This window comes from Sorex araneus, chromosome X, assembly GCF_027595985.1.
Source record: "Sorex araneus isolate mSorAra2 chromosome X, mSorAra2.pri, whole genome shotgun sequence".
NCBI classification, from domain to species: domain Eukaryota; kingdom Metazoa; phylum Chordata; class Mammalia; order Eulipotyphla; family Soricidae; genus Sorex; species Sorex araneus.
Window position 1 is genome coordinate 137,939,971 of NC_073313.1, and position 18,508 is coordinate 137,958,478.

Sequence of the window (18,508 nt, forward strand, 5' to 3'; positions counted from 1 at the left end):
TCGAGGGAAATACTTTAAAAAGGATATAGTAAATTAGTGGATATAAACTATTCTGGTTTTAAAAAAAGGCTCTAAAATGGAAACCGAATCCTTGAGTTTCTTTGAGATCACTGCATTCAGTCAGGATTTAAGTCCGAGGCCTTGCAAATTGGTTACTGATGGCTATCTTAGAAATAGCTAAGTTTGGGGCTGGAGCAATAACACAGCCTGTAGAGTTTGCCTTGCATGCGGCTGACCCGGGTACGATTCCCAGCATCCCATATGGTCCCCAGAGCACCGGCAGGGGTAATTCCTGAGTTCATAGCCAGGAGTAATGCCTGTGCGTTGCCAGGTGTGACCCAAAAAGCAAAAAAAATAAGTTTTTCTCATCATAGACATTATATTCAGCACAATAAACATTTTACAATGGTTCTGGGTAATGGTTATTACTCTGTAGGTGATGTAGCTAAGCTTACAGAGCCATGGAAAGCAAGAGTCCTTTCAGAACTGATTTCAGGGCTTCCATTGTGCTCTACATTGTTCTCTGGTCCCTAATTTGTTCTTTTAATACTTATCCTTGACCAGAGGTTTTATATACGTGTGTATATACACTAGATTATAAGTCCTAGGTTAGATTATTTATGGAGTGTTACTTCCTAAACTAAAAACATTTTTGATTGGTTTGTCAAGGAAAGCAAGTTTGGAGATTGAAAGTTATCTTGCAAATTATGTTAGGCATTGCTAAATGTACCTTATTTTTGAGAGTTTGGAAGGAGAAGAGATTTTGGAATCCTAGTTAATAGTTATCTTGGACCCATATTAAATGTACTCTTGGCCTCAATCATGATTTGATTAGAATTAAGAAATGGCTAAAATGAAAATTTTTCCTTAGCATGCTAACCAGCTAATTGGCATCCCAGTAAATGCCCTTTAAAGTTGTATTCCAAAAATGTTACAGCTCCTGCTCAGAGTTGTTTGGGACTTGTTTGAAATTGCTTTCAAAAACAATTTTATGAGCCACTAAAGATCAATCCTGTTCAGTTTGTTCACATTATTTTCTACTCTTGAGATAAATCATGACTGCAAAATTTGCTTTCTTGATAGAGATTATGCTTTTAGGAGAATGCACTCTGTTCTAAAGGCAATTGCAAGCAAGGCATTTCAAATAATAGGTAAAATTGTGTTTAGAATGATTACCAAGATGAGTAGTTTGAAAATGTTAGCTCATTCAAAATGGAAAACAAGGAGAATAATTCCAACTCATGGCACTTCAGTGGGAGACATACTTTTGTAAAAGTATGGCTAAAGCCTTAAAATATATACATATAATTATCTATTGCCATTCAAATGGTTGAGAGAGAAGCAGAGAAAAGTAATAGGTGAACGGACTCGTCTGAATTTGTTTTCTCAATTAAGAGATAACTATAATGTGTTCTTATTATATTCTAGCTCTGTGTTTGTCTAAGGTCTGCTCTTTGGTTTTGGTAGTAGAGGGACTTGGATCCTTTGAAATATTGCTGAATTTCTTGAATGTGGTGACTTTGATGTATCACTTTATTTTTATTGAACCACATGAGATACAGTTACAAAGTTGTTCATGATTGGGTTTCAGTCATATAATGTTCCAACACCCATCCCTTCACCAGTGTACATTCCCAACCGTCAATGTCGACAGTTTCCCTCTCACCCCAGTACTTCTGAAGCAGGCACTTTTCTTCTCTCTCGTTCTCATTTTGGGCTCTCTCATCTCATTTTGGGCATTATGGTTGAAATACAAGTACTGAAAGGTTATGCATATCCCTTTACCTCCTTTCAGCAGTTTTTGTCCAGCTCATTTCCAACTATCATTATCATAGTGGTCCCTTCTCTGTCCAAACTGCACCTCCCCGACTTGTGGCACACTTCCAGTCATGGACCAGCCCTGTTGGTCCTCATTTCTATTGCCTTTGGGTAGTAGTCTCATACTATGATTTTTATATCCCCAAAGTGAGTGAAATCATTCTATGTCTAGAGTGACTGCATTCATCTGTGAAATACAAAATAACAAGACTAACACCCAAGGACAGTAGAGACAAGAGCCAGGGAGATTTCTCCATGATTGGAAGCCTGCCTCTCATGAGGTGGAGGAGAAGGCAGCTGAGATAGAGAGGGATCACCACGTCAGTGATGGAGGGATCGCTCAGAATGGGAGGTGTGTGCTGAAAGCAGATAAAGGACCAAACATGATGGCCTCTCATTATCTGTATTGCAAACCATAATGCCCAAAAGTAGAGAGAATACGAAGGAAATTGTCCGCCATAGAGGCAGGGGGTGGGGTGGGGGTGGTGGGAGGGGTATTGGGGAATTGGTGGTGGAAAATGAGCACTGGTGGAAGGATGGGTGTTCAATCATTGTATGACTGAAACTCAAATCATGAAATCTTTTTAATTGTATCTCAGTGATAACAATATCATTCTATGTCCTCTCCCTCTAACTCATTTACTCATTTAGCACGATACTCTTCTTGTCCATCCATTTATAAGAAAATTTCATAACTTCATTTTTCCCGGTGGCTTCTATTGTATAGATGTACCATAGTTTCTTTATCTAGTCATACGTTCTTGGGCACTCAGGTTGTTTCCAGATTCTGGCTATTGTTAATAGTGTTGCAATAAACATAGGAATGCAGATCCACATTTGCTCTTGTGTACAAATGTTCTAGAATAACAATGTCTTGGTAGGATTATAATAGGCATCATGTAATTTTTAATTTTTTTGAAGCCACATTACAAAAAGGTAAACAGATAAAGATGAAATTAATTGGATTTAACCATACACGATCAATATAATGTTTCATTGCATAAGCAATTTTAACATTGTGTGGGTAGTATGGTGCTACATATTGGAGCCAAGGCCTCATAAGGGCAAAGTATATGCAAATCATGAGCTACATACCCAGCAAATGTAAAAGTTAATGAAATATTTACATCAAAGTTTTAAATATATACACTTTAAGTCTCTTATTTTACACTATGTTCTCATGTTATTTTGGACAAGGCATATTCCAGATGCTCATTTGCAACAATTATCTGGTGGCAACCGTGAGGTTTAGAACAGTTTAGGAGAGAATGAGTAGTGTTTATTATTTTTTAATTTTAATTTTTAAATTTTTATTAGTGTATTTTAAAAATAATTTTATTGAATAACAGTGAGATAGTTACAAGCTTTCATGTTTGGGTTACAATCACACAATGATCAACACCCATCCCTTCACCAATGCACATTCCCCACCACCAATATCCCAGGTACACCCCCCTTTCCCACCTTCCCCCTGCCTCCATGTTCCCCATACTCTACTTTTGGGCATTATTGCTTGCAACGCAGACACTGAGATGTCATCATGTTTGGTCCATTATCTACTTTCCGCACACATCTCCTATCCCGAACTATTCCTCCAGCCATCATTTTCTTGTTGATTCCTTCTCTATTCTGTCTGCCTTCTCCCCTCTGCTCATGAGGCAGGCTTCCAGCTATGGAGCAGTCTTTCTGGCCCTTGTCTCTACTATCCTTGGGTGTCAGCCACATGTTATATTATTTTATACTTCACAAATGAGTGCAATCCTTCTATGTCTGTCCCTCTCTTTCTGACTCATTTCACTTAGCATGATATTCTCCATGTCTATCCATTTATAAGCATTTTCCATGACTTCATCTCTCCTTGCAACTGCATAGTATTCCACTGTGTAGATGTACCAGAGTTTCTTTAACCAGTCATCTGTTCTAGGGGACTTGGTTTGTTTCCATATTTTGGCTATTGTGAACAGTGCTGCAATGAACATATAGGTATAGATGTCATTTCTACTGTGCTTTTTTTACATCCTCAGAATATATTCCCAGAAGTGCTATTGCAGGGTCAGATGGAAGCAACCAGTGCTGGCGTGGATATGGGGGTAAAGGGACGCTCTTTCTCTGTTGGTGGGAATGCTGACTAGTTCAGCCTTTCTGGAAAACAATATGGACAGTACTTCAAAAACTAGAATGAGCAGTGTTTAGATGCAAATGGTGGTGTACTTTTTAAGCTCACCTGTAGCTATGAACATTATAATCTCACAGTCGTAGAACTAAATAGGTATCATTATTTTGTGTCAGTCCTTTTCACTTAGAATATCCAAGTTAATAAAATTACCTTTATCCTCCATTTTTGAAATTAAAAGATGCACTCTTTACAAAGTACTTATTAGAAATTAACAAAGACTTTAGCAGATGGAGTTCCCCATGACTAAAAGTTAGGGAAACTCACCAACTGCAGGTTTATGTGGTAGCCAATAAGTAAGTTCTTAGATTTATTCAACCCAAATCTTTATGTGGATTCTCCTCAGCTTTTATACTAAAATATAATGCAGATAATTTTCAGGCAGTTTTATCATTTGAAATCACTACATTAGTTAGCAATTGCTAAGCTAGATCTACAATCTGCTTTTGTAGTTAGCAAGTTATTTGTAGTTAATTATTTGTAGTATTTCTTGTAGTTATTGATTTAACTTCTTGAGGTAAAAGGGGATGGTGGCCACATGAGAGTAGAGGCTACCAAATCAGAATTTGGCCTCAGTGAGGGCAAATATTTTTCAACATCAAATCTCTGGTACTCTTTCCTAAAAGTTTGGCGACTCAGAGTGAATTATTTTTACGAAGAGACTTTAGAATGTAGGTTTTAGTGGGAAAGTTGATCTTTTAACTTTTCTTTGTGTTTTTGTGTGAGTATAACTGGCTGGCCTCTTTGAATCTGAAAACTCATTTTAGCAGAGGACAGATGTGTTATAGCTTGGGTGATCTTATCTCTAGCACATGAAACTACTTGGAACAATCCAGAGGAGCACATCTCCCAGCTTTTGTTAGAATCTTGGGTATAGCCCCTCTAGATTAAAGATGAAGATTCAGGAAGAGTTGTTGTCTTCTCTGCCCTTTCTGAGAATAAGGAAAAGAATGAAACAATGTCTGAGGCTCCTTTAATATATCGGTATGGGTTTATTCCTAAAAAGATACCAATTTGGCAACAAACCCACATTCTGCTGTTTTGCTCTAATGAAAGTTCTGCCTTATTGTCTTAATGAAAAGAAGCTTCCTCAAATAATTCTTCTGTCTCCAATATCTGAGTTAATTTTTTCTTCACAATTAAGGACTAATAGTATCTACATTTTAAACAGGAAATCCATTCATCCTAATTTGCTAAATAGAAATGCACTTTTTACTTAAAAGCTTTGTACAGACATGGGCACTAACTACAATTATTTTTTTAACTCTGAGGGCAGAGTAACGTGGTGGGGGGGAAGCTAGAGAACAACTTGTTTTTCCTCTCCGTGCCACCCCAAGATGTTCCCTTCTTTTCACACACTATTGTTAACAGTTGATTTTGAATACCTTCTAACTGAAAATGTATTAACTAAATCTGGCTAACACCTTATTTCCCCTTTGAAAATGCCAGTTTATAAAACTTCACTTAGAAACATAAATGAGCTTGATTCCTGATTCATTGGCATCATGAAGGACTGAAATCTACGCACAGCTGTTCCAAAATGTACTGCTAGGAAGCATATTGGGACTTACAGCACTCAACCTCCACTGAGCATACACTTTGATTTCATGAAAGGTTAATGTGAAATACCAGCATGGCTCTGAAAGGGAGGGGGAGTGGAGAGATGGTTATGAGTGTCTTTCACACTTGATCCCTTGCTTGGTATAACTGGAAATTTGCGTTTTATACCAAATAGAATCAGTTTGAGTGGAATGCTCCAGATTCCACTTCTGATGTTTATTATTCAAAACATTTTTACAGTAATCATATCCCAAGGACCAAATGCAGGGGACATTATAGTGAACAAGACAAAAGGCCCTTGTCAGCTCAGATAGAAAAGGGACCACCAAGTAAAGGGTGTTTTGAGGGCCTGCTTGGGATGGGAGGTGCGTGACAAAAATAGACTACAGACAGAACATGATAGTAATTCATTACTTGCATTGCAGACCACAACACTGTGTTGGAGAGAGAGTAAAAGGGAATGTGCCTGCCACAGAGGCAGGCGGGAGTGGGCGGGAGGGACACTGGGAACATTGGTGGTGGAGAATGGGCACTGGTGGAGGGGTGAGTACACGATCATTGTATGACTGAAACATAAGCACAAAAGTTTGTAAGTCTGTAACTGTACCTCACAGTGATTCATTAAAAAATAAAAAAAATACTTTTTTTAATTTAAAAAGAAGACAAAAGGCCCTTGCCATCCAGAGTTTGTATTTTAGAGAAGCAGGTCATGCACTTGTAATTGCAAATTCAAATGATGTGTGACTAAAATAAAGTAAGAGGTTTGGGGAAAACCTTCCTGAGGAAGTGACGTAAGCTGGAGTCTGAATGAACAGAAAGCAGAGCATTCCAGCCCCAGGAAATGAATCAGCTCATTTGAAGGGAAGAAAAGGAGCAAAGTTGAAGGGAGAAAGGCAGTAAGAGATGAGTCAGCTCAGGATAGTTTCATGAAGCTCACGAAAGAATTTTACTCTGATGAAAAGTTGTTGCCTGATAATGAAAAGTAGGCAGCTATGAGAGTAAAGTTCTCTGACTTAAATTCCTACTAAATGACAGAATAAAGGGTATTGGAAAGATCTGATCCTAAGACTGCTGCATGTCCCATGAAGTGTAAAAGACTGCTCCCCCTTGCCTGCCCCTCTTGTCCCCAAGATAAAATATGGGGAGGCTAGGAAGGACTGCAGCATACTGCTAATGGCTTTGCAGTGCTCCGAGGCTTTTGCTTCCAGGTTCATTTTTCAACAAAACCCAGACTGTGGACTTGGTGTAAAAATCAATATGGGGGCTTGAATGGTAGCACAGCGGGTAGGGCGTTTGCCTTGCACGCAGCTGATATGGGTTCTATTCCCAGCATCCCATATGGTCCATTGAGCACCACCAGGAGTAATTCCTGAGTGCAGACAGGAGTGACCCCTGTGCATCGCCAGGTGTGACCCAAAAAGAAAAAATAAATAAGTGTGTTATTTTCCACTCATTTTATTTTATGCTTGCCATCACTAAGAAAACCCTCATATTTAGTGGTGCCCAGTGCCACAAGAAAAGGAACAATCTTCTGAAGACTGGATCAGAAGTTACTCTGTTTTTCTTGGCTATTACCTGTAGGGGGCAGGATTAACCATATAAAAACCGAAGTTGAGTTTTTAATTCTCCCCACTTACCTATCTCCCCTTGTGGTTGGGAGTGTTTCTGTGATGGGCCAGAGATGCGTGTACTTGTGTGTAGTGCTTCCTAGAGGGGTATACACTTGATTGAGATTCTGGAACACTTTTAGTTGTACTCACCATGGGTTACACCTTTAAATTGTGGCACTCTCACTCATTTAGTATACAGGAATTGCACAGCTTAGATGCAATTCTCACACATACATGATTGTGTTATGCTAAGAGGTCACACACTTTTTGATATTACCCTGGGAATCCCGAGCAGCAAATCTGTTGTGATAAAACTAGTATATTGGGTGGTGCCTGGACTCTCGACCTGACTGCACTGACCTCCTGCTTGCCAGCAGGTTCTCTACTGCTGAGCTGTCCTCAGGTTTCTTGAATTCTTTTTAGTTTTTAAAGAGTTGATTGACCAAATTCTTTTTATAGATATCCATTGATTCTTGTCAATGATTTTGCTGAGGGGTAAACTAAAATCAAGAAACATCTAAATCTTATTTGGGGGCCAGAGACATAGCACAGTGGAAAAGGCACTGGCCTTGCACACAGCTGACCTCGTGTGTGCACTCCATATGTTCCTCTGAGTCTTGACAAGTGTGACGACCTCTGAGCACAGAGCCTTGAGAACCACTGCATGTGGCCCAAAACCTAAAAAAAAGCCTGAGTTAGTTAATTTAATGCTCACGTATGCATTATCTCATTTTATTAATTATGGATTGCCTTCAGTATTTTATTATTGAGTTTTCCTATTCAGCTCCCTGCATCAAGGTAGGTATACATTTTGAGAGAAAATTAGTAGCACCCAAATAGGAAACTCCAGATTTGTTCTAAATACTTAGAAAACCTAATCTAACCATGGAGATAGAGGCCCAAATCTCAGTGTACAGGTTCCTCGTTCATTTGAAGATGAACTAGCACCAGAAATAGGCCAAAGGAAAGACAGTTACGGTGTGGAAATTTACTATTTTTCTGATTGGCACAGTAGCATGCATCGTTAACTTAGTCTAGTAATAGGTAGGCTTATACTGAAATTTGACATTTCATCGTTCTGTCATCCCAACCACTAACTTTTGGAATGGGTCTGATGGTGACTTCATAGTCATACTTCAGAAAATCCAGGAATATCTTAGAGATGCAAGTGAGTGCATATGAGACCTGACTCATGTGTAGATGTGTCTTATAACTTAATGTTTTGGGAAGATGCCCAAGTTCTGTGAGTGTGCAAGGAGCTGCTGGCTTTAACCTTTCCCCTGACTTACTTACCTTTTCCCTGTCTTGCAAATAGTATGTTTGCTATGTACCCTGTTTTTATATGCATGATACCTGGGAAAAGTGATTTTAATTTAATTTAATTCCCAGTGCCTCCCCCCCACTCAAACTTCCTTCTGCCTTTTCTCTTTCAAAAAAAATCTTCATCTCGAGAACCAAAAAATTTTATAATTGTATCTCTATAAGGACACAAACGCAGAAATGTTCACAGGCAATATAAAGGTGCAGAACCTTAAGAGCAGGATCAAATGGCTCTTAGAAGAGATGAATGTGTACCTAAAGGTGAGGTGAAAATAAGTATCTTAAAAGAATAGAAAATAACACAGCTTTGAGAATTAGATTTAGGTTCATAAGGCTCGTACAAGTTGGCAACACGTCTCCTTGTCTCAATTTTTTCTACAAAGAAATGCCTACTTTGTTGGGAACTTAGAGATTAGATAGGTAGATTTTGTAACACTAGCAGTAGAAATAATCTGTTGAGATATTATTATGCTAGAAAGCAGTGCTGTCCTTTATGAGAAAGATGGTTGAGTTAACATCCAATAACTATGAAATCTATACATCTGATTCTGAGACACTTAGAGAAGAATGTGTGGTGTGGAGTACCAGCCTTAAGAGAAATTAATGCATATGGCTAATGTTCCTTGGATGACCAATGAAGTTTAGCAGGTTTGCGTCAAAGAGAAAAACAACACTTTGCAAGACAGGACTTGTCATTGTGAGACAGTAGGAGTGGGGGAGTTCATATACCAGGTCCCTGCTTTACCATGGTTACACCTAATTGCCTAAGAAACAACAAAGTGATGCCCGAAGATATGTTGTCATGGCAACATTTTTGATGTTGCTATGTTCAGTATCTTGCCACATTTAATGACTACAACTAGAGCTGGATCTAGGCAAATAGAGATGCAGGTACAAATAAAGGAAAAGGGAAAAATCAATATGAAAACCACTCCCAAAAAACGTGCTGATAAAATAATTGCCAAAGGAAGCATCTTACAATGGTTCTTTTAAAATGTGTGTGGTTCAGCGATTGATGATTCCATACAAGCTAAAATAATTTTTAATTTTTTCCTCTTTTTTCTTGATATTTTTTGGTTTATAAAACTATTAAAAATAATTTTGACACAGTTGTAAAAGATTGAGAAGAAAAAGAAATGTGAGTAGATCTTTTATTTTTAAATTTAATTTATAAGGTTATTCACATTAGTTGATTTAAATTCCATATATTAACACCAACCCCACCACCATTATACGTTCCCACCACCATTACTTCGAATTTTCCCTCCACTGTTCAAGCCTACCTGCCACAGGCAGATCCTAGATAATTTATTTTCTGTTTATTATTATGAATATCATGAGAGGTCCTGTGACCATGATAGTGGCCACACGCTCCTGGAATTCTAAATATGTAAATGATTGGGGTCCAGAGACATCTTTGTAGGGACATAATCCCTTCTCGTCTCCCGCCCCTTCTGGATCCTGGCTGTCATGCCCATGAACTGCTTCCAGGCCATATTTAAGCTCTCCACTGGCCTTGATCCAGAGACTCAGCAGTGAATCCGGAAGACAGCAACTCACCGGAGATCTCTCCAGACCCCATACTGAGCCGATTTCACCGGGGCTCCTCAGATTGAGCGGCTGTCCCCTCTTTGCCCACTCCAGATTAACCCCCAGTGGCCACAGACTTTCAGAAGAAAAAACTAAGGTACCCGGGAACAGGCTCTGAAGACGCCAGGCCACACGGCTGCAGAGACGGTCCATGCCTTCCCATCTTCCCGCACCTTTGGGGTCCTAGCTGCCTCCTGGTGATATTTAAGGGCGCCACTGGACTTGATCCAAAAGTAGATTTTAAGGTCAGGATAAGTTCTTGTCTGAAACCAGTGGTTCACAAAATCTTATCTAGAATTTCAAATCCTGTCTTTCCAATGGCCCACATCCAGAGAATTAAAACCAAGCTCCCGGAAGAAAGCAACGCAGAGTCTGTTGTTCATGCACCTGGCTGTCTTCCCTGGGGCCCCTCAGAGAACATGGGCTTTAGCTTCCCTCCCCACCCCGAGCAGTGCCCCTGCGGCTGAAGACCTCTGGAGCCTAGCCACAGCCATGCTCAAGCCTCCTCTCCACATGTTCGGATGAGTCTCACGCATGAAGGTACCGGCAGAGGAACCCAGGTGTGTGGGACCCGGGGCTGAGACCTCAGCCCCGGGTCAGATCGGGACTGGGCCTCTTCTGCCCAGATTTCCCACTTTCCAGTAGCTAGGCAGTCACACCCAGGGAGTGCCCCCGGTGCTGTGTAATCCCACCAATGGCCCACATCCAGAGACTGTAAAACCAAGCTCCCGGACATCTTATAGCCTAGTTCTACCTCTGGGAGAACCTGGCAAACTACCAAGAGTTTCCTGCCCACATGGAAGAGCCTCGCAAACTCCCCATGGTGTATTCTATATGCCAAAACCAGTAACAATGCTGGGTCTCATTCCCCTGACACTGAAAGAGCCTCCAATGAGGCATCATTGGGAAGGACGAGTAAAGAGAGGCTTCTAAACTCTCAGGGCTAGGACAAATGGAGACGTTACTGAGACTGCTCGAGAAATTCGACAATCAATGGAATGATGATGATGATAATGTTCTTTCTGATAACTGAGAGGTCCTCATTACTAGGATTAGCAGCCCTCAGTGTCCATTAGGAACCCTTCAGATGTTACTAGAAATTTGTTTATATCCCAGTCTGAGCTGAACTGAAATATTTCTTTTTTCTAAAATGAATGAATCTGCTCTGAGGTAAAAAATAGCTTGAAAAAAAACACTGAGACAATGCATATGGGAATCTGTGTTACCCTATGCATCAGAGAGAGCCTTTTTAGTTCCCTCTACATGCTTGGGATGATTCTAGACTTCATTTGTCAGAGATCATAACTTAGAGAAAAAGAAGCACTGTTAGACTTTTTCTTCCTCCCTTAAATAACACTTTGAATTCATTATCCCTCAGGTATTGTTCCATTATGTAATCATTGTTTGTCTCATTTCAGAAGAAAATTTCCCCAAGATCTTGATTTTTTTCCATACTCTAAAGATGCATAAATCTATATCTCTGCACCTGGCTTCTCCCTGGAGTTTCAAATATCCCCCAGTTGTTTGCTGGATATTTCAATCTGAATTTTTTTCAGGAATGCTTATTGAGACACTATGATTTACAAAGTTGTTTATAATAGAATGTTTCAGGCATACAACATTGCAACACTAATCCCACCACCAATGTCCTTTTCCTTCCACCAATATCCCCAGGTTCCCTCCACCAGCCTTTCTCCATGGAATTTATTTTATATTACTTGGTCTAAAAAATCTTAAAGAAATGGCAAATTATCAGAAAATAATCAGTATTATCAGAAAATAACTTGTTAGAGGCCAAAGTGATCGTACAGTGGGTTGGGCATTTGCCTTGCATGCAGCTAACCCAAGTTTGATCCCTTATCTCTCATATTGTCTCCTGAGCAGTGCCAGAAGTAATTAATTCCTGAGTACAGAGCCAGGAGTAAGTACTGAGCATTGCTGGATGTGACCCAAAAGCCAAAAAGAAAAATGAAAGAAAAAGAAAAGAAAAGAGTAAAAGTCAATTTGTATTGATTAATTACTATATGTTTTAACCATTCTTAATTAATAGAGGACAACTATATCTACCATTATGAGTGCCTTACTTAATGTCACATGATAGTAAGTTTCTCCTGCTTCTTAAAGGAGTTCTTTGAATGCCTCTAGTAAAATTGGTTTCAAGGTTACAAATTCCCCAAGCTGTTGCTTGTCCATGAAGCTCTGTATAGTTCCTTCAAATATGAATGATAATCGAACTGATAGTGTGTTTTTGGTGAGTGCTCACTTTTTAAAGTGTTGTAATATATCCTTACATATTCTTCTGGCTTGTATTCTCATTTATTATATCTGTTGTACATATTATAGGCCTTCCTTTGTTTATAAGTTCCTTTTTTATCTTGCTGCACTCAATATTCTGTGTCTATTTTTATTTTTATTTTTTCATCTGTGACTTTGTTTTAATCATCCTAATTCTTATGACCACATAATTTACAAATTTGTGCTAATGATAGATCTCTAATAATGAGTTGGCAAAAGTACCGTTATCAATTACATACACAGGGTTAGTTTTCTAAGTGTGCATTTCTGAATAACTGCTTAAAAGACAATCCTGAACTACATCAGTCTGACTTTAGTAACGAACAAGCAAAATTTGCCACTCTTAACTCACCAGGCTAAATTTTAAAAGCATCTGACCTTAAGATCATCTAAAAGTTGTGAGAAGTGGTAAGTATTCTTTATTTAATGTTATACGTACATCACATTAAAATACTTTTCAGTAAGTGAAAGGCAACATTTTTAGATACAGGGAATTTTTAATTAAATCGGCATAATTAAGTAAAAGATATAAGGTCACTGCCAACGAATCTCATCAGGCTAAGAAACACAACCTAAGGAGACAGTGATACCCTCAATCTTTAGATATTATTAATATAGCCAGTTCTATAAATCTGAATAGAAAACTATTCTCCCAGATATGAGATGGCAATCTCCATCCCTTGGAAAGGTGAATGTGACGAATTAACATCATATCTTTGGAAAGGGACAGTGATTGCACTTGCTGACCTGGAATTATCATTAAAATTCAAAAAGCTGGTCATACTCATTCAAAACACAAGCCACTCTTATTTAAATCAAGGCTGCCCAACAAAAATAGCTATCGGTCACTCATGATCTGAATTCTGGTGAACGAGATGGACTTAAATATGGTACACATAAAAAATCATGAGACATTTGTTTTGTAATAAATAAGGCGGTGCCAACTATTACTCATTAGTAGCTTTTCTGAGATAAGCTATCAACTCTGCCCGCTCAGTCTTCTTCTTAATGCCAGCGAAGATCATTTTTGTTCCAGGGATGTACTTCTTGGGATTCTCCAAATACACCAATAGCGTATCCTCATTCCGGGTGATGCCTTTGTTCTTGTTGGCACCAGTGTAAGAGAATCCAGCGGCTTGACCCGTCTTTCGCCCAAACAGACCGTGGAGATTGGGCCCCGTCCTGTGCTTGCCTCCCTTCTCCACGGTATGGCACTGAGCGCACTTCTGGACAAAAATCTTCTTGCCTTTCTCAATATCACCCATTTTAGAATCTCGCCTTCGTCTCACGTGACACGGAGAGTCCGGTTCGCGAGCCCGACGTCCCGCTCTTTTTCTGTGTCTATTTTTAAATACTTTTAAAATTTTTTATTATGTATCTTGGAGTTTTCCTAATTGGATCTGTTTTCACTGGGATCCTTCAGGCCTCTTGGATTTGGGGGCCTGTAACCATCAACTCTGGAAAGTTTTTTTTTTTTTTTTTGCTTTTTGGGTCACACCTGGCAATGCACAGGGGTTACTCCTGGCTTTGCACTCAGGAATTACCCCTGGTCATGCTCAGGGGACCATATGGGATGCTGGGATTTGAACCCGGGTCGGCCGCGTGCAAGGCAAATGCCCTACCCGCTGTGCTATCTCTCCAGCCCCTGGAAAGTTCTTATTAATGATTTATTTATCATTTCTTCTTCACTTGATTCATCCGTCCCTCTCGGAGAGCTCAGTAAGCTACCGAGAGTATCCTGCCCACACGGAAGAGCCTGGCAAGCTACCCATGGTGTATATGCCATGTATATGCCAAAAACAGTAACAACAAGTCTCACAATGGAGACGTTACTGGTGCCCACTCGAGCAAATTGATGAACAACGGGACAACAGTGCTTCAGTGCTACAGTGCTACAGTTCTTCTTCACATTTCCCTTTCCTTTCAGGGATTCTGATGATGCTTATATTGCTCCTCTTGAACTCATCTCATATATCTCTCTCTGGCATGCTATTCATTTCTTTTCATACTATTTTCCGCTTTCTTCTGTTTCCTAGTGGCTTCCTCCTTTTCACTTGAAGCTCCTTGATCTTTGCTCAGCTTCTGTTATTCTGCTGTTCAGAGCTTCTATTCAGTTTTTTGTATATCACCCACCATGTTCTTCATTTCTGATTGTACTAGTTTTTTTTTTTTCATTTCAACTCTTACTTTATTGTATTTTGGCGACTGTCTGTCCTGTCCTTTCTTTGAACTCACTTACTATCCTCACCACAGTTTCACTAAAGACACTGTCTGAGGACTTACTGTGTTGATTTTGTCTTCGGTGATATTCTTGCTAACTGAGCTTGGTGGGCTTCTATGTGTTTTCTTCGTTGGTTTTCTAGTGTTCTAGTTATGTTGGGGTGATTCTTTGTGATTTACATTCCTCTCCGGGGATGATACTGAGGTATTCAATTGGAAATTGCTCTCTGTTTTATTTGCCCGTCCTTACAGAATGACAGGAAGAAGAAAGAATAACTGTGATGTATGTAATTTGTTGAGTAGAGCTGTCTATGCAGCCACACGCTTTAGGAGCTGTGGCTTGGACCCTTTGTATGCTGCAGGCTTTGTGTAGAGGCTGATAGGACCCATCTGGTAGGGGGGCGCGTGGTGGGGTTCTGCCTCCCATTCTGGAATAAGCCTAGTGATATCAGCTGGACGCAAGCCTCACCTGAAATGATGGAGCAGCAAGCAGAAGTCCTCAATCTGAATATTTAACATGCACTTTGGATTAGTGAAAATTCCTCCATCTCATGATAACACCATAAAATGATCCACAGTGCACCTCTGCATCTGCTAGTGAGTGAGCCATTTCTCAACAAAGGACATCATGAAATAGGAAGTCTGTAAGGAGTCTTTAGCATAATTTAATATAATTTAACTAGTATTCTTGGTGGAAAGATGAGGAAGGCTAGAAAACTCACATTAATTGAGTACTTTAAAAGGTCAAATGAGGTACTATAGGTAGGGTACTTGCTTTGCACATGGCCAACCCAAACTCAATTCCCAATAAACTCCCATATGGTCCTGAGCCCTGTCAGGAGTGATCCCTGAGTGTGGAACCAAGAATAAGTCCTGACTACGGCTGTGTGTAGCCCCTGAACATATAAAAGTTTACAAGGTTCAATCATTTAAAGAGTCAAAAATAAGTAGAGAGGAGGACTCTTAATGCAAATCTGACCAAGAAGAACCAGAACTTTGATATAATGGAGATGTAACAAGATGTAAATGGAAGTGTGAGTAAGCCAATAGCGGAAAGTACAGGTGAAAGTTTCTGAGAGGCCTAAAAAAGGTTAAATCTCAAGACAGTAATAATGGATGCAATGTCTTAGTGCTGTACTAACAGTTGTAGAACATTGGACCAGCCATCTACCCTATAAAATATCTCAGTTTTCTAATTTATAAAATAAGCTATTTGATCAAATTAATTCCAATTAATTCAGTGTTGTGTGTAGATTTTATTCTGAAATTATATAAATTAAGATGGAATTAAAAAGGCAGTATGGGTATTGCATCCCCTTCACTGAGTATCCTTATTGACTTAGATAATAATATAATAATGAAATCAGAAAATTGTATTAGTACTGGGGCTGGAGCAATAGCACAGCGGGTAGGGCGTTTGCCTTGCACGCGGCCCGACCCGGGTTCCATTCCCAGCATCCCATATGGTCCCCTGAACACCGCCAGGGGTAATTCCTGAGTGCAGAGCCAGGAGTGACCCCTGTGCATCGCCGGGTGTGACCCAAAAAGCAAAAAAAAGAAAATTGTATTAGTACAGCTTGTGTACAATCCTATGTGATTTTATCACATGTAGATTCATATAGCCAGCACAATTACCAAGAAAATACATTATTCCTGAAGACTTTATCTTGTATTTTCTTCTAAAAGTGTTACTTTCATATTTTACATTTTAATCTATGATTAATTTTGAGATTATTTTGTATTAGGTTTGAGATTTGAGTCAAAGTTATTTTCTTCTTTTTTTTGCCTATTTTAAGGCTATCAGATCTATTCCATTGTTCAATATACCTACCCCTGTACCAATACCACATAGTCTTGATTACTATAGATATATAAAGTCTTAAAATCAGAGAATATTGCTCTCATTTTATTCTTCTTTTCAAAATTGTTTTGGTATTATAATTTATTTACCTTTCAATATGCATTTTAGAATAATCTCATAGATATTGACAAAAATATCCTACTAGGATTTTGATAGGAACTAAGTTTGGGGAAATATTCTTTATTATGTTTCATCTTCTAATTTGTGAATATTATATGCCACTCCATTTATTTAGATCTTTCTTGACTTCCTTAATCAGCATCATTTGGAATATTTCAACAGAGATATATTCTATTATATTCTCAAATAACATCACTTTATTCAACACTATTTTCTTACAACATTGGTGAGAGCTAGAATTTTTTCCCATTTCTTTGGGTCTTCTATTTTAGCACTGTCTTAATTTTTTTATTTTTAAATTTTATTTTCATAAGGTTGTTCACATTAATTGATTACATTCAATATTTCAACACTAATCCCTCCACAATTACAACTTCCCACCACCATTATTTTGAATTTACCCACCACCACTCAAGTCTGTCTGCCACAGAGAGATGCTAGTTAATTTTTTTCCTATTGCTTATTATGAATATCATGAGAGGTTGCATGGCCATGATAGCAGCTTCACACTTCTGAAATTCTAAATTGTAAATGATTTGGGTCTGGAGACATCTCTATAAGGAGCTAATCCATTCCGAGATTCATTTGTGAATATACTGGACTCCTCGCCAGGCTGAGTCCATCTGGGACACCCTGAAGGGGGTACAGAGCCCTGGAAGCCTAAAACCTCCAGAACCCAGTTGCTGCCATGCTCATGGCCCATCTCTACAGGCTCTGGAAGAGCTCCCCACACATGAGAATGAATTTGCTGAAAAACTCAGGTATGCGGGTTTGTGACTGAAATCTCTACGCTTTTATGGAGTCAGGAATGGGTGATTTCTGCCCCTTCTCCCTGTTCTGAGAGCCTGGCAGTCACGCCTATGAATTGCCTCTGGGTGCCATAAAAGATCATTAACAGCCATGATCCAGAGACTCAAAAATAAATCTCAGAAGAGAGCCACAAGCTGCAGAGATGTCTCTGGACCCCAAAGTCACCAACCAACTAAAAATTTAACTCCAACTGTATCACCATATTTTAATTTTTAGAGTTCCTGGAGTGATACATCATAGTCTACACCACTGATGTACCAAGAGTAGTACACCACATTTAATGAAGTGTAAAGAAGAAGACAACCAATTTTGATTAAAAAAAACTAGCACACAAGGCTCAACCTGTAACAACATGTTAGCAATCTCTTATACAAGGCCTTAATGGCTCCAAGACGAGATTCAACAATCTTCATACACTTTCTCTAAGAAGCATTTTTTGATAATTTTTAGTGGATTATTCATAATAATTTATACAAAATAAATTATTTAGATTCTGCCTTTGGAACAGGCATGGGTGGTGATGGGAAAATTAGAAATAGTGGTGAGAAGGTGTAATGGTGGGATTGATGTTAGAATATTGAATGTAATAAATTATTGTGAACAAGTTTATAAAAATAAAAATAATTTAAAATATTCTTATGAATCTACTATATAGATAACAGTTGAAGTCTTTTGCTGTCACCTACCACCCCCCCAAAGACTGATATCAAATAAAAGAAGAAAAAAATTGTGTTGAACAGTAGTAGTGACAGTGCATAGCCTGTCAAGTTCAACTCGAGGGAAATGTGATCAGTTTTTCACCATTATGTATGATACTAGCTATGGGTTTATCACATATTGTATATGTTATGTTGAATCATGCTCATATTTCAGATTTGTTGAGAACATTAGCAACATACAAATGGGTAATTAATTCTGTCAAAGGCTTTTCCAACATCTATTTTTGATCATTGTTATTTTGTAAAATTTTTCCCCAATTTTTATTTAGACACCATGATTTACAATATTGTTAATAAAGAGTTACAAGCATACAATACCCACAGTCACCACAAGTGTCAGCATATTTCCACCATGTCTCAAGGTCACTTCCCACCTGCCCACCACAGCCCCATAGCAAACTCACTTTTAAAA

The 18,508-nt window shown here is 38.9% G+C and overlaps 1 protein-coding gene across 1 annotated transcript; it reads right to left on the reverse strand.

Moving 5' to 3' along the window:
• Nucleotides 1–13,253: 13,253 nt before the first annotated feature.
• On the reverse strand, nucleotides 13,254–13,693 carry LOC101539736 (cytochrome c, somatic-like). Its single transcript, XM_055121954.1, has one exon. The coding sequence runs from the start codon at nucleotides 13,629–13,631 to the stop codon at nucleotides 13,314–13,316; it is 318 nt and encodes a 105-aa protein (XP_054977929.1). The 5' UTR covers nucleotides 13,632–13,693; the 3' UTR covers nucleotides 13,254–13,313.
• Between the last annotated feature and the right edge of the window lie 4,815 nt (nucleotides 13,694–18,508).

Excerpts from the sequence above, each read along its gene's own strand:
- LOC101539736 (XM_055121954.1), bottom strand. The coding sequence starts at position 13,631 with ATGGGTGATATTGAGAAAGGCAAGAAGATTTTTGTCCAGAAGTGCGCT.